Source organism: Hyperolius riggenbachi, chromosome 1 (genome assembly GCF_040937935.1).
Source record: "Hyperolius riggenbachi isolate aHypRig1 chromosome 1, aHypRig1.pri, whole genome shotgun sequence".
NCBI classification, from domain to species: Eukaryota; Metazoa; Chordata; class Amphibia; order Anura; family Hyperoliidae; genus Hyperolius; species Hyperolius riggenbachi.
Genome location: NC_090646.1, coordinates 660,503,109 through 660,529,564, shown reverse-complemented (window position 1 = coordinate 660,529,564; position 26,456 = coordinate 660,503,109). Strand labels below are relative to the sequence as shown.

Here is a 26,456-nt window from a genome sequence, read left to right as displayed (position 1 = left end):
GAACTCTAAAGTTCAAAGCTCCACAGGAGGTGCCCATCCTGAGGGATAACACGCCATGGGACAAATTGGTACAGGTTTTGACACAAGATCACACTTTGTTAAAACGGTTAAACAAACAGAACACTAAATTAGAGGTGATATTTCGTCATGATCAAGGCGATCTTAAAGAGGTTGAACACAAATATAATCAGGTGAGTTCCAGTCTGACCTGGTGGAAACGGTTTCTGGCAATATTCCAGGGACATTCGGACTGGGCCTCTGCAATTCAGAATTTCTTCCTACATCCACTGGTCATAGTGATGGGGGTGGCAATCTTGGGAATCATTATACAGGTGAGTTTGTATGTAAAATTACGCAAACAAATTAACCTGGTCCAGAGATTGGTGCCTCATAAACAATCTCATGAACCCATATTTTCAAATTAAGGGATATACAGGGTTATGGGTATAGGTTTAGTAGTACCTGTGATGGAGCTGATTGTATAAAGGTGTTCTTTTAGAAGGCACCTGGCACTGCTTCCTTGAGTAACAACCAAACGAGTTTCACTTTTCTGTGGTCATGCAAGTTTGTGAGTGATACGCAAGTGACGCAAATGCTGAGCATGTGGTATAGAGGGATTTAGAAGTAGGGCCTCCCCAGAGAGCCTGGTTACAGGAAGACCAAGAGGTCGTGCTCTCTCTCTTCGAGGGGTAACCACCGAGAGCAGAGAAGTTGTGTGAGCACGAACATCGAAAAGTGAAACATAAAAGAAAGAAACCAGGTACTGGGAGGTTCAGACGCTGGGATCTGCGGGTCAAGCCGTTTTAGGGGGGGATTGTTATAATTTAAGTAGGCCTCAGTTACTTGGCCTGAGTTTTATGTAAAAGGCTTGTCCGCAGTGTATGCCTTTAAAATCAATAGAGGTTTTGTGATGCAGGCAGAGGCATCTCAGGGTCTGCGTGTAGCAGAGGATACACGCAGATACTGAGAACATGTTCCTAAAAGAAGGCCATCGGCCTACTCTGTCCTCCACGTACACCACAGGAACAGTAAACATCGGCCATATTTACTAAACATCCACATTCCTGCATTTAGGTCAAATGCCTCATTGATTATTAATCAAGTAGGTGGGTATGATGACACCACGAGTGGGTCCACCAATAATCGGATCTAGGGGGTGGCGAAGATGATGTCATATTTAACTCTTTCCTGGTCGGTATTAAACCCGGAGTGAGCGATGGAGAGAGCATTCTGCTTCTTCCTTCCGCACTAGCTCGCAAGGCCGACTGGGACCTCTAAGCATGTTCTGCCTTTCTGTAATCTGATATAATGTATGCTGTACATAGGTAGTTTAGTGTAACGTAGTTAGGAAGAAGGTACCTGATTGACTTCAGCAGGGCGTCTAATCACGAGCTTGTAACGCAACATGAAGATTGGCATGGCTAGGATATGATGAATGTATCTATCTGTATTCCTGTTTCCTGAATAAATAACGTAAACATTGAAGAAGCCTGAGAAAGTCTATCTCCTGTTTGCTGTGTGGAGAGTCAAGTGATCTCACAGTCTGTGAGACGGTGGTGTCGAAGCAAGGTGATATAAGAACAGTTTATAACAGCCAGCAGCGCCATTTTGAATAAATTAAAAATAATCACGGAGAGGATAATAGCCGATCTAAGGCTTGGACAGCGGCAGTTTTTGTGACATAAGGAAGCGCTATAAGACTGCAACAGGGTAATACCTTTAGGTGTAATATACTCCCAGACTTAAGATTTCCTTTAAATGTTTCTGCTCATCAAAAACCGTTAACTATTAGTCAAAGATAACATAATTGAACACAAAATGCAGTTTTAAATGATGGTTTTTATTATTTAGCGAGAAAAAAACCTCAAAACCTACATGGCCTTGTGTGAAAAAGAAATTGCCCCCTGAACCTAATAACTGGTTGGGCCACCCTTAGCAGCAATAACTGCAATCAAGCGTTTGCGATAACTTGCAACGAGTCTTTTACAGCGCTCTGGAGGAATTTTGGCCCACTCATCTTTGCAGAATTGTTGTAGTGCAGCTTTATTTGAGGGTTCTCTAGCATGAACCGCCTTTTTAAGGTCATGCCACAACATCTCAATAGGATTCAGGTCAGGACTTTGACTACGTCACTCCAAAGTCTTCATTTTGTTTTTCTTCAGCCATTCAGAGGTGGATTTGCTGGTGTGTTTTGGGTCATTGTCCTGCTGCAGCACCCAAGATCGCTTCAGCTTGAGTTGACGAACAGATGGCCGGACAGTCTCCTTCAGGATTTTTTGGTAGACAGTAGAATTCATGGTTCCATCTATCACAGCAAGCCTTCCAGGTCCTGAAGCAGCAAAACAACCCCAGACTATCACACTACCACCACCATATTTTACTGTTGGTATGATGTTCTTTTGCTGAAATGCTGTGTTACTTCTACGCCAGATGTAACGGGACACGCACCTTCCAAAAAGTTCAACTTTTGTCTTTTCCCAAAAGTTTTGGCAATCATTGAGATGTTTTTTTTAGCAAAATTGAGACGAGCCTTAATGTTCTTTTTGCTTAAAAGTGGTTTACGCCTTGGATATCTGCCATGCAGGCCGTTTTTGCCCAGTCTCTTTCTTATGGTGGAGTCGTGAATGGCTCTCACTGTGGTTCGCTGGAGTCCCAAAGCTTTAGAAATGGCTTTATAACCTTTACCAGACTGATCGATCTCAATTACTTTTGTTCTCATTTGTTCCTGAATTTCTTTGGATCTTACATAGTTACATAGTTATTTTGGTTAAAAAAAGACATACGTCAATCGATTTCAACCAGTACAAAGTACAACTCCAGCCTGCTCCCTCACATATCCCTGTTGATCCAGAGGAAGGCAAAAAAAACCGCACAAGGCATGGTCCAATTAGCCCCAAAAGGGAAAAATTGCTTCCCGACTCCAGTTGGCAATCAGATAAAATCCCTGGATTAACATCATTAGGCATTACCTAGTAATTGTAGCCATGGATGTCTTTCAACGCAAGGAAAGCATCTAAGCCCCCTTTAAATGCAGGTATAGAGTTTGCCATAACGACTTCCTGTGGCAATGCATTCCACATCTTAATCACTCTTACTGTGAAGAACCCTTTCCTAAATAAATGGCTAAAACGTTTTTCCTCCATGCGCAGATCATGTCCTCTAGTCCTTTGAGAAGGCCTAGGGACAAAAAGCTCATCCGGCATGTCTAGCTTTTGAGGTGCTTTCGGTCTACTTCTCTGTGTCAGATAGCTCCTATTTAAGTGATTTCTTGATTGAAACAGGTGTGGCAGTAATCAGGCCTGGGGGTGACTACAGAAATTGAACTCAGGTGTGATAAACCACAGTTAAGTTATTTTTTTAACAAGGGGGGCAATTACTTTTTCACACAGGGCCATGTAGATTTGGAGTTTTTTTTCTCACTAAATAATAAAAACCATCATTTAAAACTGCATTTTATGTTCAAATATGTTATCTTTGACTAATAGTTAACGGTTTTTGATGAGCAGAAACATTTAAAGGGACTCCGAGCAGTGCAGAAACTATGAAAAGATGCATATCATTTTAAGGCTCTCTTTCTCCTCTTTCCAATGATATATAAACCGCCGCCCTACGCCTTTTAGTTTTCGCTATTTTCGCGATTGAAATTACCGCGGCCACAATTTCGATCGCGAAAATAGAGGAAACTAAAAGGCGTAGGGCGACGATTTAGGGGTCGTCAGAAAGAGGAGAAAGAGAGCTTTAAAGTGATATCCATCTTTCCATAGTTACATTGTATTACACAGGGCGACTTTTTCTGCTGAATGGAGCTGCTGACTTTGAGAAAAAGTCGCCCTGTGTAATACAATGTAACTATGGAAAGATGGATATCATTTTAAAGCTCTCGTTCTCCTCTTTCTGGTGACACCTAAACCGCGGCCCTAGGCCTTTTAGTTTTCTCTATTTTCGCGATCGAAACCGCGGCCGCAGGAATTTCAATTGCGAAAATAGCGAAAACTAAAAGGCGTAGGGCGGCGGTTTATATATCATTGGAAAGAGGAGAAAGAGAGCTTTAACATGATATGCATCGTCCCATAGTTTCTGCACTGCTCGGAGTCCCTTTAAGTGTGGCAAACATGCAAAAGAATAAGAAATCAGGAAGGGGGCAAATAGTTTTTCACACCACTGTACATTTTCACAGTGAGAGTGTTATCTTATCATTCCTGTTCTTAAAGGGATACTGTAGGGGGTCGGGGGAAAATGAGTTGAACTTACCCAAGGCTTCTAATGGTCCCCCGCAGACATCCTGTGCCCGCGCAGCCACTCACCAATGCTCCGGAAATGTACGGCACAGGCACAGACCATACTGGGCATGCGCAGTACCCTCCTGGTGACATCAGCGGGAGCGAGGACACGGCAACGCAGGCGCAGTGGATTTCAGACTTTAAAGTCTGAAATTCCAGACGTGAACCGGAGGCGGGGCCGGAGCATCGGTGAGTGGCTGCACGGGCACAGGATGTCTGTGGGGGACCATTAGAAGCCCCGGGTAACTTCAACTTATTTTCCCCTGACCCCCTACAGTGTCCCTTTAAGTTATCACATCTGTAATTATTATTACATGCAGTAGCTAGTGAGTGGAGGAAAGTAGTGTGTGGCAAGCACCAATGGTGGACCAGGGAAAAGTTCTGACGTGCTATGGACTCCAGTCACCTGTGCATCTCAGGTGTCTCCTCCAACAGTATTCCAATGAGTCAGCACCGTCTTCAGTAAAAAGCTCTTTTATTCAAATATCAATAAAATTCCAAAATCAGCTGATTGCTCGCATGCCATGGAATTTTATTGATATTTGAATAAAAGAGCTTTTTACTGAAGACGGTGCTGACTCATTGGAATACTGCTAGTGAGTGGAGGAGCACACATAGGCAGGATGTAGCTCTGCCCCTCCTGTTTCCTCTGCCAGCCTGGTGCTGTGTATGGCAGCCAGGAAAGGGGGGGGAGAGAGAGAGAGAGAGAGAGAGAGAGAGAGAGAGAGAGAGAGAGAGAGAGAGAGAGAGAGAGAGAGAGAGAGAGAGAGAGAAATAGGCTGTGTCTATCTGTGCGGGTCCTTTTGTGTGCCTGTGCATATCTGTGGCCCACATGCAATTCACTTTTCTCATGAGTTAACTCCTAGGAGATAATTTTTCATCTTTTCTTTAAAATAACTTTTCAGCATTTTACAATTGAAAAAGCACCCAAAAGTTTGAAAAAAAAAAAAGCACTAGCAAAATTATTTTGATTATTTACCGTACTTGCTTGCTGGTGGTTAAAATGCATTTTATGACAAGGTGTCGAAATATCACCCAGGTGAAAAGTCAGGAGAAAAGGTGAATTGCATGTGGGCCTGTGTGTGTGTATACATAAGCTTGATGCCTCGCTCTTCCTCCATCCCGGTGTGCCTTTCTCTCTATACAAGGTCCACTTCTGAATAAAATACTAAAAAATAAAGCAGACCGCTTAGAATCCAGCACTTTACATTGTTGTCTCTAGTAACACTCCACTTAACGACAGCTCAGGCCAGGGTATAATTCCTCACACACTTTACAGTTGTTATCAATTGCATTCCTCTCTGTGAATTAACATCCTGTCTTTAAGTTTAGGATTTAGTCATTAGTTTAAGGATTCCGTTGTTAACTTAAGGAATCCCTCCTGAACTTAAGGACAGAGTCCTTATTTTAAGGTTTGCCTGAGGTAAATTGCTTAGTGAATGCTACACGACTTATCACAATGGTGACAATAGTAAAAACAGCTCAGAATCGTTATTGAAGACAGTGAATTGTGGCCCCTTGTCACTTAGAACACAGAGATAGATAACCTTTCAGAAGAAACTGTTCCCATTTGTTTTGTACGGACTGGTATTGCCCCAAATATGCCAGGGCTCATGAATAAGAAGACGACTGAGTGATGTATTCATCTAGAAGAGACAAGCTGGACTCTCGGGCAGGCGAAGTGCCCCCCGGGGGAGATGAGAACAAATTGCTGAGGCCAGTGATTGACGGATATCATTAATACACGCCAAGTCCTGAGGACGGGTCTTCAGAGGTCCGAGAGTCTCCGCCGCAGCAGCTCGTGTGGGATAACAAGCCGTCTCCCTGTCGGAGGGAATGCAGAAATGGCGAATCACAGGAACACCAGCAGGAAGGCACACTTATCAGACACAAAGTCCAGCTAAACTGAAAACTGAACAGGGTCAATGTGCTGTGCCAATGACTGGAAATTATCAACATAACCTTTTCAAATACAAAAAAAGTCATTGTATAGCTCTGCTTTCAGCTTCACATATATCCATATAGAATTGATGTGAAACATTAAGTGGATCTGAACTCTTGCACAGGGCAGAAGAAAACAGAGAAATACACCCTGTAAGTATTTAGAGAGTTCAGCCTGTCTAATTCCCCCTCATCTGTGTCTTATAACAACTATAATTTGATCTCTCAGCTGCGTCAGCTGGCTGCCTTGGCAGAGCAGGAAATTTATAAACAAAAGATGTTAAAGCGGATCTGAGATGAAAAACGAACTATAACAAGTAACTTGTCTATATATCTTATCTAAAGTTTAGATAGTTTACACAGCAAATCTAGCTGCAAACAGCTTCAACAGTTTATGATTATTTATTCCTGTAATACAATCACAGCAGCCATGTTCTGCTTGTCACATTACGCACAGGCAAGCTGATCTGCATCTCCAGCCCTCAGCCTGTGAAAACTTCACTCCCCTCTCCTCCTTCCCTCTGCCCCTGAAATCTCTGGCTAGTAGCATCTCCTCCTCCGCCTGCCCTGACTGAGCTCCCATAAGCCCTTGCTAAATGAGTCTTAGAGTGCCAAGGCACTGGGGGAGCTGTGGGCGAGGCTTGTTTATAGGGAATTAGAGTATTAAAACAAAACAAAAAAGTATTTGGCTTGAGGAATGCCCTATAAACTATATGAAAGGAACACAATTCTGCAATAAGTAAAAGTTTATCTCGGATCCACTTTAACCCCATGTCTGCTTCCATCAAAGCAGGAAGTAGACACACTGCAGATTCCTTGCAGGATTTCTATCAGCTGTAACAAATAAATGTTTTTCTTTAAAGGTTATTATGCTGTTGCTTATCTTTTAGAGCATAGAGGAAATTCTGCGTTCAGGTCTGCTTTAAAGTGGCCATATACCTGCTCAATCTGCCACCAGATCGAACATCAGGTAGATGCCTCTCTGATCAAATTTGAGACCAGTCGGGGGTCTGTCGGTTGGCATGAAATCAAATGCTGTTACTACCACAAAATCCAATTGGGCCATTGCAACTGAGATTTCACAGCATGCACATCAGCATTCAGCATTTCAACTGATTTCAGTTGGAAATGGTCCAGTTGCAGCAATGATATTTGCCAGAGGAGATCATTATTTGAATTTGAAAAACAAAATTTACACTCAGCGGTCACGACTTTATACTATAGTGTACAATAAGGTAGTGGCGGCTTAATTTTTCTCGATAATCATGTTGATGCACTCGGGCTTGGATATACATCTCAGGAGCCTATAGGCAAAGATGTCCCTCCAGCCTACAAACCGCCTCTGAACCGAAACCGCAAATGTGCTTTCTGCTCCAGCTGTCACTTCTCCCTTACTTCCCTTGCCTGTCATAGGTAGCTACAGGTGTCCCTTAGTATTAGGTAGCCAGAAGTACACTCAGTATTAAGTAGTTAGAAGTGCCCCCAAGTATTAGGTAGCTAGAGGAACCTCAGTATTATGTAGCTAGAGGTGACCCTGACTGAAGGGAGATCTTGTTAGTGGAATGCTGAGACCAGGGTGAGTACCACTCATTTACACTTTCATCAGGGCTCTGCATAGGGAAGGAGGGAGGGAGGGGCTCAGGGAGGGGAGGGAGTAGCCTTTCCATCATCAGGCTCCTGTAGGTACAGTGCCTTATGGTAAACCAGCCCTAGATGCACTTGAATCCTATGTAATGCAAGGGGTCACAAAGTTATGTTTATTTGAATTAACATCGTGAATAAAATCTGCTTTCTTTTTTAACCACTTTGGGACCGGCCGCCTAACCCCCCCTTAAGGACCAGGCATTTTGCAGTGGAGTGGGGTGCGCACTTTTGGGGGGGGGGGGGGGGGGTCAGGTGGCCGGATCCCCTCTGTGGCTGGCTGGGCAGTGTCACCCCATGGTGGGAGGTGTCCCCCCTTTCGCCAGCAGCCATCACTCACCTTCCAGGCTCCAGCGATGAGCCGCAGTAGCCCCCTTCTTCTCCAGTCGGCATCTCCGCTCCAGATGACGCTCAGGTCGGGTCACGGCTTGATGATGTCATTAAGCCGGGACCCAGCGCTGACATCAGATGGAGCAGAGATGCCGGCCAGAGTGGAGGGGGGGCGCCGATCGTCCCTGGAACAGCAGGGAGGCGAGTCAAACCTCTTCTTTCCCCCCCTGCCGCCGCCGCTGTCAAATTGATCACTACGATCCGACGGCGATCATAGTGATCACGTGATCAGCAGCCATACGCGATGGCTGCTGATCACTGAGGGGAGATGCCAGCTGTCATATGACAGCTTAATCTCCCCTCTCCGGTGCGCACGACCGCATCGGGACGGTTCTTTAGCGCGGACGTGGAATCAACGTCCAGTCAGAACGGTACCACCACCTGCTGGACGTAGGTTCAACCTCCATTGGTCCTCAAAAGGTTAAACAATAATCATTTATACATTAGTCAGTGATTGATTTACTTTCTGAAATCTATCAAAGGTGGTGACATCTTTAGTCCTGGCAGGGGATTTCGGTGGAATGTTTGTTTTGGAGAATTCCAAAGCCAGTGAAAAAAAAATGGCTGGTCTCCCAGAAGCATGCATGTAAATTAAGGCGCCGGAAATTGTGGGTGCTGGGCAAAGCCAAAAAACTGCTCACCCTGCTCCTGCAAAAGTCCCAGCGGCGTTAATTACTATTCCCCCTCCAGGCCAACATGGACTCAGGGGTAATAGGCAATTCCACTGCCAGCTATCGCTGGTGGCCGATTAACGCTGTTTTTATAATAATTTGGATTCCGTCTTTTGACGGCACTCATATTACAGTCCGAGCCGAGCGGCGTTATAGCTGTAATTCACATTATGGCCTATGGCATGCGCCCAACATTTCTTGTGCTGTTCACAGCCGTCTCTCTCCCAGAATGCTGGGAGGGAAATTCCCGCATATCTAAATAGCCTAGGCTAAGCATCACTGGAAGGGCGGGGCTTCATACCAATATAGAGCAATATATAGATATAGGAAGTGTTTCTGATTCTGAAACCAGGAAAATTACTGTAGCAGTGGGTATCCTGATTAATTTACTGCCTTCTGCTATATGTCACTACAGGGCCTCTTGGATCATGGATGTAGCAGTTGTTACTAAGGCGGATATCACCCATGGAAGCCTCCACTTATAATAGAAAAAAAGGCCCCATTACAAAAGCACACAAAACCTTAGGATATAATTAGCGGGCGATCTGACGGATTGTGTAGGAGCCGCGCGGTCTTTGGGTACGCGGACGGAGCCGCAGGAAGCCTCAGGATCTCATCAGACTCGCAGTCCACAACCGCTAACGGTAAACTCGGAGAGAAAGCGTATCTCTGCTGAAGGAGCTGGGCAAAAATCAGAATAATGATGAGGCCTCTATGGGTGACACCCCCCCACCCCCGCTGCCCTCCCCCGCTCGCCCCGCAGCTCTGAGATGAGGGAAAGCAATACAATAGCTTCATCCCCGAGACTAATGTGTGGTCTGATTACTCTATTACTCTCCGGGACGAAACCGCTCGTTCCCGACAACCATAACAACGCCGGACAACAATCTGCGCAGATCCCGGGATCTGTCCATCCAAATATCACACACACACACACACACGGAAATCTCTGCCTTATGTGTGGTCTGATTACTCTATTACTCTCCGGGACGAAACCGCTCGTTCCCGACAACCATAACAACGCCGGACAACAATCTGCGCAGATCCCGGGATCTGTCCATCCAAATATCACACACACACACACACGGAAATATCTGTCTAATGTGTGGTCTGATTACTCTATTACTCTCCTGGGCGAAACTACTCGTTACCGCCAACCATAACAATGCCAGACTACAATCTGTGCAGACCCCACGATCTGTCCATCCAAACATCACACAAACGGAAATCTCTGCCTAATGTGTGGTCTGATTACGCTATTACTCTCCGGGACGAAACCGCTCGTTCCAGACAACCATAACGACGCCGGACAACAATCTGCGCAGATCCCGGGATCTGTCCATCCAAATATCTCACACACACACACACACGGAAATATCTGTCTAATGTGTGGTCTGATTACTCTATTACTCTCCTGGGCGAAACTACTCGTTACCGCCAACCATAACAACGCCAGACAACAATCTGTGCCAATCCACGGATCTGTCCATCCAAATATCACACATAGACAAACGGAAATCTCTGTCTAATGTATTGTCCGATTACCTTATTAGTGTCTCCTGGACGAAACCACTCGTTACCGCCAACTGTAACAACGCGGACAACAATCTGCACAGATCCCGAGATCTGTCCACCCAAATACACACAGACGGAAATCTCTGCCTAATGTGTGGTCTGATTACTCTATTACTCTCCTAGGCGAAACTGCTCGTTACCGCCAACCATAACAACGCCGGACAACAATCTGCGCAGATCCCAGGATCTGTCCATCCAAATACACGCACACACAGACGGAAATCTCTGCCTAATGTGTGGTCTGATTACTCTATTACTCTCCTAGGCGAAACCGCTCGTTACCGCCAACCATAACAACGCCAGACAACAATCTGCGCAGATCCACGGATCTGTCCATCCAAATATCACACACACACGGAAATCTCTGCAAGGATATGCAGTATAGATGTACAGACTCACTCACAGAAACACAATAAGAAAAGAGGATTACACACGACAGAAGCAAAAAATTCAGTCCCAGCCGGTATATATTACATAGGAGACATCATACAGCTTCTCAATTTCATTTTATTTTACTCTGTAACATTAAAAAACGCCCCTGGGGGGTACTCACCTCGGGTGGGGGAAGTCTCCGGATCCTAATGAGGCTTCCCACGCCGTCCTCTGTCCCACGGGGGTCTCGCTGCAGCCCTCCGAACAGCCGGCGACAGGCCCGACTGTGACTTCAATATTTACCTTTGCAGGCTCCAGCGGGGGCGCTGTGGCTGCTCTCGGCTCCGAAGTAGACGGAAATACCCGATCTCAGTCGGGTCCGCTCTACTGCGCAGGTGCCGGAAACTTGCGCCTGCGCAGTAGAGCAGACTCGACGGCGATCGGGTATTTCCGCCTACTTCGGAGTCGACAGCCGTCAGATCGCCTGTGCTGGAGTTGGGAAGGTAAATAATGACGTCACCGCTGTTCGGAGGGCTGCAGCGAGACCCCTGAGGGACAGAGGACGGCGTGGGAAGCCTCATTAGGATCCTGAGGCTTCCCCCACCCGAGGTGAGTACCCCCCAGGGGACGTTTTCACGTTACAGTTCCTCATTAAAGCACAACTGAAGTGAGAAGAATATGGAGGCTGCCATATGTATTTCTTTTTAAATAATACCAGTTGCCTGGCAGCCCTGCGGATCTGTTTGGCTGCAGTAGTGTCTGAATCACACCAGAAACAAGCATGCAGCTAATCTTGTCAGATCTGACAATAATGTCAGAAACATCTGATCTGCTGCATGCTAGTTCAGGGTCTATGGCTAAAGGTATTAGAGGCAGAGGGTTGCCAGGCAACTGGTATTGCTTAACAGGAAATAAATATGGCAGCCTCCATATTATTTTCACTGCAGTTGTCCTTTAAAAGCTTAGGTGACTTCTATTTAATACAAACCTGAAGTTAAAATACTCTGACAAATTAAATAATTATATTTATCGACTAAATTATAAACAGGATTTTCCTGTATTTGTATTTGGGGGCTTAGCAAACACCCAGTATACCTGAATTATTGATTTCATCTCCATTTTAAGATATGAGGTTTTAGTGTCTACAACTACCATTTAAAGGACACCTGAAGTGAGAGGGATATGGAGTCTGCCATATTTATTTCCTTTTAAACAATACCGGTTCCCTGGCAGCCCTGCTGTTCTCTTTGGCTGCAGTAGTGTCTGGATCACACACATGAAACAAGCATACAGCTAATCCAGTCAGATGCATCTTATCTGTATGCTGTTTAAGGATCTGTGGCTGAAAGTATTGGAGGCAGAGGCTCAGCAGGACAGCCAGGCAATCTGCATTGTTTAAAAGGAAATAGATATGGCAGCCTCTATACCCCTTTTGCTTCAGGTGTGCTATAAAAGCTCCTATTCACCCTCTCAGTAATATAGAACATAATGTGTATCTACAACCAATTACAACCCCGTCACGTAAGAAGCATCATCCCCCAAACAATGTTTTTATGCTATCCGATCTGAATAGTGTAATGGTTAAGGGGCTCTGCCTCTGACACAGGAGACCTGGGTTCAGATCTCGTCTCTTCCTGTTCAGTAAGCGGCACCTACTCAGTAAGGAGACCATAGGCAAGACTCCCTAACACTGCTACTGCCTATAGAGCACCACCTAGTGGCTGCAGCTCTGGCGTTTCGAGTCATCCAAGAGAAAAGCGCAATATACATGTTCTGTGTCTCGTCTGTTGTCTTGAACATCAATCCAGCTTAGGTAACTGTTTATAAAGTAAGTTTAAAGTATATTGAGTAAGTATAAAGTACACACAAATTACAGATTTAACAACAACTTGGATGAGAATGTACAATCAAAATCGTATAGTGTATGGGCTGCTTTAATACCTTTCATCAGAAAAACAGCCATATAACAAAGTTTTGCTCTCTCGAGTACACAAGATCATAGCTCCCATCTGTCCCTCTTTCGGAGCAGGGCTGTGGAGTCGGGCAATTTTGGGTGCCTGGAGTCAGAGTCGGAGTCGGTAAAAAATGCACCGACTCCGACTCCTAATGAATTTGTAACTGTAATTAAAATAGAAAATATGATAAAATGTTCTATTTCTCAGATAATAGTCATTAAAAATAATGTATATATACAGTATATATACTGTAATAGCTGTGCTTAGTCCACAAAAATGAAATAAACCAATCAAAATTAGTTATTTGTGCTGCTTCAATAAAGCAGTCCCCGTATTTTTAAGGTCAGATATACATATCTGATTGTGACTGTATATATGATGTGTACACAGGAATCTCTTATATATACTAAATAACATCTATGCTGTAAGAATAAAGCCTGATGTGTAGCCGTGTCACTAATAGAGATGGTCAACGAGATGGAAATAATTCTGCACTGATGCTGATTTATGCAAATGTATGCACTCCCTTTGCTGATGAAATCAAATAATGTGATATGTTATTAAAATTTGGTTTGGTAACTACAAATTAAAGGGTAACTGAGACGGATGAAAAGTAAAGTTTTATACATACCTAGGGCTTCCTCCAGCCCCCTTCAGGCTAATCAGTCCCTCGCTGTCCTCCACCTCCTGGATCTTCTGCTATGAGTCCTGGTAATTCAGCCAGTCAGCGCTGTCCGGCCGCATGCCGCTCCCACAGCCAGGAACATTCTGCACCTGCGCAATAGTGCTGCACAGGTGTAGTATGCTCCTGGCGGCGGAGTGTGTGCATGCGCACTACGCCTGACTGGCTCAAGTACTTGGACTCATAGCAGAAGATCCAGGTGGTGGAGGAGGACAACGAGGGACTGATTATCCTGAAGGCGGATGGAGGAAGCCCCAGGTATGTATAAAACTTTAATTTCATCTGTCTCAGGTTTACTTTGTTACACAGTAGTACTATACTCTACATATGCACTCCCCACAGAGCTGCAGGGAATCCACTGAGAATGCTGTGCACATTGAACACAGAGGTGTTGTCTGTTTACAATCTCCTCATTCCCCTGCAGAGTACCTGCACATCATTCTTACATGTACCCACACTTACATTGCCTAGGGCCTGATAGATGTTCTTTGTTCCGGTTTGTACCTTTTACAAGTACTCTTACCAAGGACTAGTTTTAGTCTAAAGGGAATAAATATAGCAGTCTACATATCCTTCTCACTTCAGTTGTCTTGTAAAATTCCTAAGCGTTGGCAGTTAAGAGACGAATTTCATGTTACATACTTTTAATCAACAAAATTGTAATATGCAAATTAGAGGAGTCGGATTCGAGGAGTCGGAGTCGGAGTCGGTGGAATCCTAAACTGAGGAGTCGGTGGATTTTTGGACCGACTCCACAGCCCTGTTTCGGAGGGACAGTCCCTCTTTGGGAGCCCTGTCCCTCTATCACCCTCATTTGTCCTTCTTTCAGGACTTTGTCCCTCTTTCTATGTAAATATATATATATTTCTCTACTAAAAAATGTGTTTGATTGACTCTAAACCTTATTTCCATCCTTTAAATTGATATATTACTAATTGTAAAATGGTAATATGAAGAAAAATGAACCAAGATAGAAAGGACCAGTGTGGTTTGAATTATAAAACGACATTTTTCTTATGAAACCTTTATGGTATGCATGAATAGGGGTGTGATGGGGCGTGATCAGGGGTGTGGCAGGGGCGTGGCTTAAGTGTCCCTTTTTCTCATCTCAAAAAGTTGGGAGGCATGCACAAGATAAATATTAACAGACGAGAGGAACAAATAATCCCAGCTTCCCACTAACACAGCACATATCTCATGCAGTCACAGCCGTTGTGAATATTACATACAGCTTTATGTACATAACATCCTATAGCACCAGATGCAGAGCAGCCTGCAGGCAGGTGGCCTGGGAGGACCAAAATATCATCAGTCTGGGAGGTGCAGTAAGGATTTGACAACAGATCATTACTGTTATTCCATACATATGGTTTACACATTTCAAGAAGAACTGCAGTGAAAATAACAATGAATAAAACGGCTTATTATTTACAATATTCATTTATAGATTTAGTCAGCGATTGCCCCTGTAAATCTATCCTCTCCCTGATTTACATTCTGAAAGCTCTGGCCAGGTGATCTGTACAGAATGTTTGTTACTGAGAGTTCTATTCACAGAGGGAGATACTGCTTGCTGGGCAGTTGGGAAAAAAAAAATATTTCCCACAATGCAATGAGGTTCAGAGACAGGAAACAGTCAGGACCATGGTCCTGACATCACACTGTGGGAGGGGTTTACCACAATATCAGCCATACAGCCCCCCCCCTGATGATCTATTCGAGAAAACGTAAAAGATTTCTGATTAGGGTGAGGTTCAATCGTTGGTTAAAGTTACTCTTAAAATATTGTAATTAAAGAAATACTGGTGGAACTGTTGTGAAAATAACCTAATGAATAAATCTTTTTTTTTGTTTTTTTTTTTTACAATATTAATTTATAATTTATTTAGTCAGTGTTTGCCCATTCCTCACCTTGATTTACATTCTGAAATTCATCCCAGGTGGTGACATATTTACTGCTGGCAGATGCATCACTGCGGAAGGTTTGCTTACTGAGCCAGTACAAATAATGCCTGCTCTCCCAGAATGCTCTGAGAAGAGGATAATTCTGCATAGCTAAATAGCCTAGGTTAAGGAAGTTCAGAGCTCAGGTCGGCTTTAAAGGGACTCCGAGCACCTCTCATGGGCATGCCTTTAAGCCAAATGACTTCCAACAAAGTCATGCTATGACCCCTCTGGAGGAGCCTCATGCAATGGCCATGCGTGTCACTTCCTCTTCCTGCTTCATTCAGTGATGCACTTCTCTAACAGAGAAGACAGGGGTGACCCGGAAGTTATAACATAGCCAAGATGGCAGCCACGATTTTTAAAATGAAATCGAACGAAAACTATTTGGTGTAGAAAGGCGATTCAGGCAGCAAATGAAAGAGGAGATCACAAGCTACAGAAAGGTATGCATCTTTAAAGAGAATCTGTATTGTTAAAATCGCACAAAAGTAAACATACCAGTGCGTTAGGGGACATCTCCTATTACCCTCTGTCACAATTTCGCCGCTCCTCGCCGCATTAAAAGTGGTTAAAAACAGCTTTAAAAAGTTTGTTTATAGGCGCATGCGCGGCAGCTCCAGGATGGCCGCTTAGAGAGAGAGCTCCGTCCGGGTCCCACGCTGATTCCGCCGCCATAAGCACCCCCTCCGCTACCGAAGCGCGGCGCCGGCAGAGAACAGCAGGCGAACACCCACCCGAACAGATGGCAGCCAAATCAGGCCCTAAAGCTTCCACACAAGCGGGCTCCATGGACCGCTATGTCCGCCAGCCGCAGATCCAAGATGGCGCCGACCACGCCGAGTCCTCCGCACCTGCCTCCTCTCCACAAACCCTGTCACAGCAGCTACAGCCTGGTTCAGTCCCCCAAGCCACAGAGGACCCACCGCTGACAGCTGCAATGCTAGAGGTAACTTTAGATAGACATTACCGTACCCTCCACGAGTCCCTTCAGCAAGTTATTCTCTCTGCTCTCAAGGATCTTAAAGGGGAATTGGGGAACGTACTAATACTCTGGAGGAGAAAATGGATGCCCTAGCTATTAAGCAGCATGATATAGAAGATGAGCAGCGCATTATACAAAATGACTTAAAAGCTATAAGAACTGCGCAGGAGGACAGTGAAAACAGGGATAGGAGGCAGAATATTAGGATTAAAGGCATGTCTATGTCAGTCACATCGGATCTACTGTTACCACATCTCACTGAATTATATAAATCAATAGTGCCAGACCAGCCAGATGAGTTCTGGCGAATGGATCGTGCCCACAGATCCCTGGGGGAGAGACAAGCGACTGCAAGACGCCCTAAAGATGTCATAATCAAGCTACACTATTATGAGGCGAAAGATGCCATAATGCGTGCCTTGCGTAATACCCCCAAAGTGTCATTTAAAGGGGACGATCTATCTATTTACAATGACTTGTCCTTAATTACGCTGGCCAAAAGAAGGGCCTTTAAACCAGTCACGCAACTTTTATCTGATGCCAAAATACCATACAAGTGGGGATTTCCTTTCCGCCTTATGGTCACCAGACATGGTGCTCATTTTACTCTATCCGACTTGGATGACGCCCCCCTCTTCCTGAAACAGATGGGCCTTCGCCCACCTCAATCACTATCTGCCCAGCACCTCTCATCCCCCTCCGCCAGATCCCTACCACGTAAGATACGCCACGTCTCTGAATGGTCCAAAACTTCGATTCGCAGCCTTACTTACCCTGATAATTCTAACGAGATGAAAGCCCTTCCGAGCTGAACTCATACCCATAGGGGGCTTGCCTCCCTGGCTTGACTTTCACTATACCTGAGGAGGCCCCAACTGCCTGATTGCTAAAACAAACAGAGTTTACATTTATAATAGAAGTAATTCTGTTCTCTCACCTCCGTACCTGACCCGGGACTGGACGTCGAACTCTAAGAGGTTTCTTTTGGACTCCCTCATGTACCTCCAGAAGGTAACTTGTGAGACTACATGGCCCCTTCGGGGATCATGTACCCTCCAGTACTTTCACCTTTTACAACTACTTTTAGTTGTCCTCACTTATTGCCACAAACTGCACAGTGGCCGCCGTACATATGATATTATCTGGTTAATTTGGTTTTGTGCATTTAGATTATATACTTGTTCTTATATTTGTTTCTCTCTTTTCTCATATCTCTACTATACTTTCCTTTTATGCCAGAAGGTTGCCATACTGGTTAGCGGTAAAGAATATATCTTAGATAATGGTTAAGCTATATACACTAAATGTTAAGGGCCTTAATGCACCTCAAAAGAGAATGTCCCTTGCGAAAGACTTGCGGAGACTTGACATAGACCTAGCTTTCCTCCAGGAGACACACTTAACTCCTAAAGACTCCACACGTCTCCATAGTAGATATTACTCCGAAGTATACCTAGCCTCTGGTCCTAAAAAACGTGCAGGAGTTGCAATATTGTGTAAAAAAGATTTACCCTTAAAGATAGACAAAACTATAAGTGATGTCAAAGGGCACTACCTAATACTCATAGGCTCCCTCGCAGGTAAACCAATTACTTTAGCGAACGTTTATGTCCCAAATACACAACAAATCGATTTTCTATCCGCCTTTTTTACTAAACTCCAAAAACATACCAAGGGAACTCTTATCCTGGGAGGGGACTTCAACCTGGCTTTTTCCTCTACCAAAGATAGAAGTAAAACTACTACCCCTTCCACCTCTGCCCTGCATGAACGCAACTCTCGTAAATTTCGAGTACTGCTCCGAAAGCATAGTCTACTTGACCTTTGGAGGATAGCCAACCCAACTGCTACAGATTTCACTTTTTTCTCCCCACCACATGCATCACACTCACGCATAGATTATTTCTTTGCAAAAGCCCATCTCCTACCTATCCTAATTGACTCAGTAATAACCCCCTCAGCCTGGACTGACCATCAAGCAGTCACTATAGATCTTGACTGGTTATCCAATCCACACAAACCTCTACATTGGAGGCTAAACGAATCCTTATTAAAGGACAGCACACTCATCGCTGACTGCCTAGAGGAACTACAAACATTCTTCAAAATAAACACTGACTCAGTAACTTCATTTGGCTTAGTATGGGAATCACATAAAGCCTTTATTAGAGGCTTTTTCATAGCAAGGGGTTCTCGGAAAAAACATAACACCTCAAAAAAATTGACCGAATTAAATGCTTCACTTACAAGGGCAATTAACGCCTACAAGCACCAACCGACACAAGATCACTTCTCTACCATACAACAACTCAAACTTGACATCCGTTCCCTACAATCCTCTCAACTTGAGAAGAGCCTGAAATGGAATAGGCAGCTGTTCTTCGAAAGAGGCAATAAACCGCACACTATACTAGCCCGAAAACTTAACCCGCAGAGTGTTCAACGAACTATTTACGCTATGAAAGACACCCAGGATGTTACCCATTACGACCCTGCTAAGATAGCGAGCGTATTTGCCTCCTTTTATGAACAGCTGTACAAGCTACCAGACCCCTCAGCTAACCCACAATATTCAGAAAAAGTATCTTCTTTTTTAGAACAGCTCAACCTTCCTAAATTAACAGAGGAAGACCGTAAGGTACTCAACTCCCCCATAACTACAGCTGAAATGTTGGAGGTCCTTAAAAAACTGCCCTCTTCCAAATCCCCGGGCCCAGATGGCCTTCCCTACTCCTACTATAAACTGTTCCAATCGATCCTCATTCCCCACCTAACAACTGTGGCCAACAAAATTATGACAGGTGAAAGCTCACCCACGTCCATACTTAACTCTCTCATCACAGTTTTACCCAAAGACGGTAAAGACCCCCAACTTCCACAAAGTTATCGCCCCATTTCCCTCCTAAACTCTGACCTAAAAATAATTACAAAAACCATAGCCAACCGTCTAAATCCTATCCTAGTTAGACTCATAAATAACGACCAAGTCGGTTTTATTTTAGGCCGCCAAGCGGGGGATAACACTCGCAGAGCTATTAATCTTATATCTTTGATGAATAAATCAGACAAACCTTCTCTGCTTCTAAGTTTAGATGCAGAGAAGGCCTTTGATAGACTTCACTGGTCCTTCCTTTTTAAAGTCCTCGAACACCAGGGTTTCCTAGGCCCCTTCCTCCACCTAGTTAAATTTCTTTACTCATCCCCAACGGCCTTAATAAAACTTCCTTTCGCTCCCTCCAAACCCTTCCAAATATATAATGGGACAAGGCAGGGCTGCCCCCTTTCCCCACTCCTCTTTGCGCTCAGCATAGAGCCTCTCGCTGCGGCTATCAGGCAGAACGTCAATATAAGAGGCATTGTACATGGTAAACATGAATATAAAATCTCCCTATTTGCAGATGACATCCTATTGTCCATAATGAGCCCATTAACCTCACTCCCGGCCTTACATGATACTCTAAACTTATATGAATCTTTATCAGGATTTAGATTAAACCAAGACAAAACAGAGGCTCTACCTATAAAAATACCTCCAAGCCTTCTCACTTCCTTACAGACATATTTCCCTTATAAGTGGCAGACACATTCTATAAAATACTTAGGAATTCACCTCACCCCCAATTATAATACCCTATATAAGTGCAACTTCACTCCCCTTATTCAACGGATCTTACAGGACCTACACAAATGGACGGCATATAAAATCTCCTGGCTAGGCCGGATCTATGCTCTAAAAATGAATATCCTACCCAGAATACTGTACTTATTCGAAACCTTACCAGTCCTTGTCCCATCCTCTCAACTGACGTCTCTACAAGCGGCATTCCATAAATTTGTTTGGAATTATAAACGACCGAGAGTCCATAAAAACATTCTTAACTCTCCTAGGGAGCAAGGTGGCCTGGGATTACCACTCCTACGCTACTACTATTACGCTGCTCATTTACGTCAGCTGTCAGAATGGTCCAACCTCAGAGTACATACAAAATGGGGTCTTATTGAAGCGACCAGTATGCTACCCATCTCCCTAGCTTCTTTACTCTGGTCTCATACCACACCAAAAATTCAACAACAGCATTTACTCCCCACCATCAAATTTACTTTACACATCTGGAGAATTGTGGCCCCGTTGGGTAGGCTGAAGTCATCCCCCTCTCCTTTGCTACCAATATTAGGAAACCCCAACTTCACTCCAGGGCTCTCCAAGTCCTTCATGAACACCTGGTTCACATTAGGCTATTTTAACCTCAGCAATTGGATCCACCCCCTCACAGGGAAAGTGTACACTAGATCGCAGCTCGAAGACAAAATTAACTTTAATATGCAGCGGACCATGGAATATAATCAGATTACCCATTTTATAAACTCAATTGTCCACAAACCCTTAACTACCCCTTTTTTCTCCCCCTTTGAGAGACTATGTAACCGTAATGGACATCAAAAGGGCTTAATTTCGCAAATCTATATAATCTTAATGACCAAATCGGGAACATGGATCCCAGATCACCCATACATGTCAAAATGGTCATCTTCATTGTCCACACCCATAACAATGGAAGATTGGGGAAAGATTTGGGAAACCGCCAAACACTCCTCACTATGTATACAAATTAGAGAAAATATCTACAAAATTTTGTTTCGCTGGTATCTTACCCCAGAAATACTGTCTAAAGTATACCCTGGTACTTCGGACTTATGCTGGAGGGGCTGTAATGAAGTAGGAACGTTAGAACATATCTTCTGGCTGTGTCCCTTGTTGACCCCCCTGTGGTCCAAGGTCCAAGAAATCATTACCTCAAATACGGGCGTCACAATACCACTTGACCCCCTATACACGATTCTGGGCAAACCTCTCCCAAAGGTGAACAGATACACAAATCGCCTGATTAACCATATACTAACGGCAACCAGATTAACTATTGCCTCCTCTTGGAAAAATATAGCCCCCCCAGATATCTCTGAAGTCATTCTTAAGGTCAATTGGACCAGGTCCATGGAAGAATTAACTGCATCCTTAAGGGACACCAAAAACAACTTCCATAAAATTTGGGATTCATGGCCCTACTCATCCCCCATCTTCCAACCCCCATAACTTCATAACTTCACACCCTCCTCTACATGTTGCAAGCTGAATCAAAGATGGACATCGTGACTCCAACAGGACACTTTCTTGACTATCCAGCATGAGGCCCTGACTTGAACACCTCTCTATTGTCTAATATATGATGTACGACGACTGTAGCTATGGCTAACCTTCAATTTCTTTCTAGAACGACCACTTTTCTTTTTTTTTATATACCTCATATCTCTACTAATTAACCACCACCCTTTTTCTTCGTTACCTAGTTATAGTTATACCTCTCTAATAAGAAACCATAAGTTTCATTGGATTTCAGTTATACAAGAACTTTGAGCTACTCAATTCTCATGGATGGAGAACTAAGCATATATAGTCAAGATAAACGAGCTGTATTAGTTAACCATTACTATGTTGTTATCCGATTGATAAACTATAATTGTAAATCTTAGAACTTTTTATACAATATCACCTAAGTCCAAATACTCTTGCTATATCCTGTTATATGGTTTTGGCTTGTAGCATAATACATCCTGTTATAATGTCTGATTGAAAATCAATAAAAAAAGTATGACAAAAAAAAGTTTGTTTATAAACAAACAAAATAGCCACCAAAACAGGAAGTAGGTTGATGTACAGCATGTCCACACATAGAAAATACATCCATACACAAGCAGGCTGTATACACCCTTCCTTTTGTATCTCAAGAGATCATTTGTGTGTTTATTTCCCTCTGCAGTTCTCATGCACTGAAGTTTCAGGCTGCTCTTTTCTTCCTGCAAACAGCTTTGCCCTTGTCTGTAATTCCTCAGTATGTGAAAGCCCAGCCAGCTCAGAGGACGATTTATCCAGCTTGTAAAAGATAAGAGAGAAGAGAGAAGATGCCCTAATCTAAATAATACACAGACAGTGTGCATAGAGGGGCCTGGAAGGGGGAGTTCATAGCAGAACCACAACACTGAAGAACTTGGCAGCCTTCCAGACACAGGCCGACAAGTCTGACAGGGGAAAGATACATTGATTTATTACAGAGGCAGTGATAGTATAAAGTGCTGCAGTAAGCCAGAACACATTAGAATAGCTTTTGGAACTTGTAGGATGATAAAAAACAGGATGCAATTTTTGTTACGGAGTCTCTTTAAGTACTTTGCAGTACTGGTCGGAGTCCCTTTAAACGTGTTAAATAAAACAGTGATTTGCTAGCACCGACTTCCACATCCCCCAGCAAAGCTAAAATATCCAAAAAGCAAGAGTTTGTCATAAAGCAGAGCTGTTTGTTCTTTTCCTCCACTTTAATTGTAAGCCATATGAGAACGACATACTAAGCAGCTTACATAATAAGGTACAGCAAATAGTCGCCGCGCAGCCGTTTCTGCAGGTACATGCCGGCTGGAGATAATTCTGCACGCACCAGAAGCATTTATCCGCAGAGAAATTGCTGTTCCCCTCTGCGGAGTCATTACTCGCTCTCTCCCCAACCTGCATTCTAGCGAATGGCAAACAAGCCGTAATCACAAATTACTATTTTCCTTTCTGAGCAAACAAATCAGCTTTGCAGGGCTTAGAAAATGATGTACAATCTGCGGTTCAGACCACCGGGTGCCATTTAACTGTCAGTTGTGCGCAGCAATGCCCGGAGTAACCAGCAGTTATGTTAAGAAAGGGGGTGGGGGGGGGTCTTATGACAGCAGAAATTTTCAGGCTCCTTCCGTGCAGACACAAGAATATCCCGTTTTCTTATTGCCTGTATCCAAGTAACAAAAGTTTTCTAAAAATCCATATGCAGCGATTGCGCACTGCCACGCAAATACTGTCTGCGCACCTTGAGTACAAACTCACACACTCCCAATATATTCTGTCTTTTCTGATACACTTCCCTTCGCACACACAAGTGATGTACATATTCCCTGTGCATTAAGTATATTTTTGCACAATTTTTTTTGCGCACTCTGTACATTCTCTCACACACACTCCCCGGATACTCCGTACACACTCTCTCTCCTCTCTCTCACACACACTCCCTGGGCACTCTGTACGTTCTTCACACACGCTCCCTGGGCACTCTGTACATTCTCTCACACATGCTCCCTGGGCACTCTGTACATTCCCTCACACACGCTCCCTGGGCACTCTGTACATTCCTTCACATACACGCTCCGTGGGCACTCTGTACATTCCTTCACACACTCCCTGGGCACTCTGTACATTCTCTCACACACTCCCTGGGCACCCTGTACATTCTCTCACACACTCCCTGGGCACTCTGTACATTCTCTCACACACTCCCTGGGCACTCTGTACATTCTCTCACACACTCCCTGGGCACTCTGTACATTCTCTCACACACGCTCCCTGGGCACTCTGTACATTCTCTCACACACTCCCTGGGCACTCTGTACATTCCCTCACACACTCCCTGGGCACTCTGTACATTCTCTCACACACACTCCCTGGGCACTCTGTACATTCTCTCACACACACTCCCTGGGCACTCTGTACATTTTCTCACACACTCTCCCTGGGCACTCTGTACATTCTCTCACACACTCTCCCTGGGCACTCTGTACATTCCCTCACACACGCTCCCTGGGCACTCTGTACATTCCCTCACACACTCTCCCTGGGCACTCTGTACATTCCCTCACACACTCTCCCTGGGCACTCTGTACATTCCCTCACACACTCTCCCTGGGCACTCTGTACATTCTCTCACACTCTCCCTGGGCACTCTGTACATTCTCTCACACACTCTCCATGGGCACTCTGTACATTCTCTCACACACTCTCCATGGGCACTCTGTACATTCTCTCACACACACTCCCTGGGCACTCTGTACATTCTCTCACACACACTCCCTGGGCACTCTGTACATTCTCTCACACACTCTCCATGGGCACTCTGTACATTCTCTCACACACTCTCCCTGGGCACTCTGTACATTCTCTCACACACGCTCCCTGGGCACTCTGTACATTCCCTCACACACGCTCCCTGGGCACTCTGTACATTCCCTTACACACGCTCCCTGGGCACTCTGTACATTCCCTCACACACGCTCCCTGGGCACTCTGTACATTCCCTCACACACGCTCCCTGGGCATTCTGTATATTCCCTCACACACGCTCCCTGGGCACTCTTTACATTCTCTCACACATGCTCCCTGGGCACTCTGTACATTCTCTCACACACGCTCCCTGGGCACTCTGTACATTCCCTCACACACGCCCCCTGGGCACTCATTACATTCTCTCACACACGCTCCCTAGGCACTCTGTATATTCCCACACACACGCTCCCTGGGCACTCTGTATATTCCCTCACACACGCTCCCTGGGCACTCTGTATATTCCCTCACACACGTTTTCTGCAAACTCCCTGCACTCAATTCTTTCACACACATAAACAAGGACGACATGTACAATGTGATAGCTGGGAACGCCGGTTGGTCTCCTACCTCGTTAATCTGCACCCGCACTCTGTTAATCGCTCGGAGCCAGCGAGCTTTGGCTGGTGAGAATGGAGGTGGCCCGACGTCTTCTGGATAGCTGGGGGGACAAGAGAAAAAATATCACACTATGAAGAGTGAGAACGAGGAATACAAGGTGACAGTGAGCTGTGCTCTCCAATTACACTCCCTGCAGAGGCCTCTTCACTGCAACCACAGCCTGCAGGGCACGCTGGGGCCACCTGGGGGCAGAATAATAATATAGTGATGATTATTAAGAGAAATGGAACAACCGGTACGGAGATGTCCCGCCAGACGCTGAACCAAGTCATAAAGGAAAGTTTGTAACTGCAGGCATGCTGGCACTTGCAGTTCAATATAGCCTCTGGCACTACAGAAAGAGTTATACAACTTAAAGAGGAGTTGTAGTGAAAATAATGTAATATAATATATATATATATATATATATATATATATATATATATATATATATATATATATATATATATATATATATATATATATATATATATATATATTTTTTTTTTTTATTTTTTTATTTTTTTTTTTACAATATTAATTCATAAATATTGTAAAATATTTCCTCACCCTGATTTACATTGTGAAATTTTTCATAGACGGAGACATCTTTACTTCTGCCATGTGATCTCTGCAGAATGTTTATTTGCTGAGAGTTCTAAAGCCAGTAGAAAATATACCTGGTTTCCCTGAACTAAACAGCCTAGGCTAAGCACCATTGGGTGGGTGGGGCTACATACCAATATGCAGCAATATATAGCTCTAGGGAGTATTTCTGATTCTAAAACCGGAAGATTTACTATAAAAGTGGATATCCTGTTGTAGAGGAAATCATTTTTGCAAACATGGCAGTAGACTACTAGGTGAGTGCTAGAGACACCGCGCTGAGGATAGAGAAAAAGCCAACACCTTTTCTGCCCTTAGAGTCCGTCATAGAAGAGTACCTGTCCGTTTTTGGTTTTATTTCACCAGAGGAGCATTTTAAAGGACAACTGAAGTGAGAAGAATATGAAGGCTGCCATATTTATTTCCTTTTAAACAATACCAGTTGCCTGGCAGTCCTGCTGGTCTATTTGGCTGCAGTAGTGTCTGAATCACACACCTGAAACAAGCATGCAGCTAATCGTGTCAAATCTGACAATATTGGAATTGTCCTTTTAGATTGTACTACAGTTCTCTTGATTGTATTACAGGTTTTAATTGTGTTGTTTTATACTTTGTAGATGTTCACTGTATATTTAAAGGCCTGAAGAAGGGTTACCAACCCGAAACAAATCGATGTTGTTGCCTTTTTTCCAATCAATTATATGCACTTTTTTACGTGATTAAAGATTTTGTATACATATTTCTGCACTTTTTGCAAATAAAAAAGAAAAAAGTAATTTTTCAATTTTTTGATCTTCCGTGTCTTTGGTATATCCCTGATTATTATTTAGAATTTAAGCTTGGTGTTTGTA

The 26,456-nt window shown here is 44.1% G+C and overlaps 1 protein-coding gene across 15 annotated transcripts in view; it reads right to left on the bottom strand.

Annotated features, from left to right (window-relative positions):
- UNC13B (unc-13 homolog B) overlaps positions 1-26,456 on the bottom strand; it is a 540,439-nt gene that overhangs the window by 274,591 nt on the left and 239,392 nt on the right. For all 15 annotated transcript variants that reach the window (XM_068252311.1, XM_068252316.1, XM_068252301.1 and 12 more), the window contains one exon: positions 24,970-25,060. In XM_068252311.1, coding sequence (XP_068108412.1) covers positions 24,970-25,060 — 91 coding nt within the window. The remainder of the gene's footprint in view (positions 1-24,969; positions 25,061-26,456) is intronic.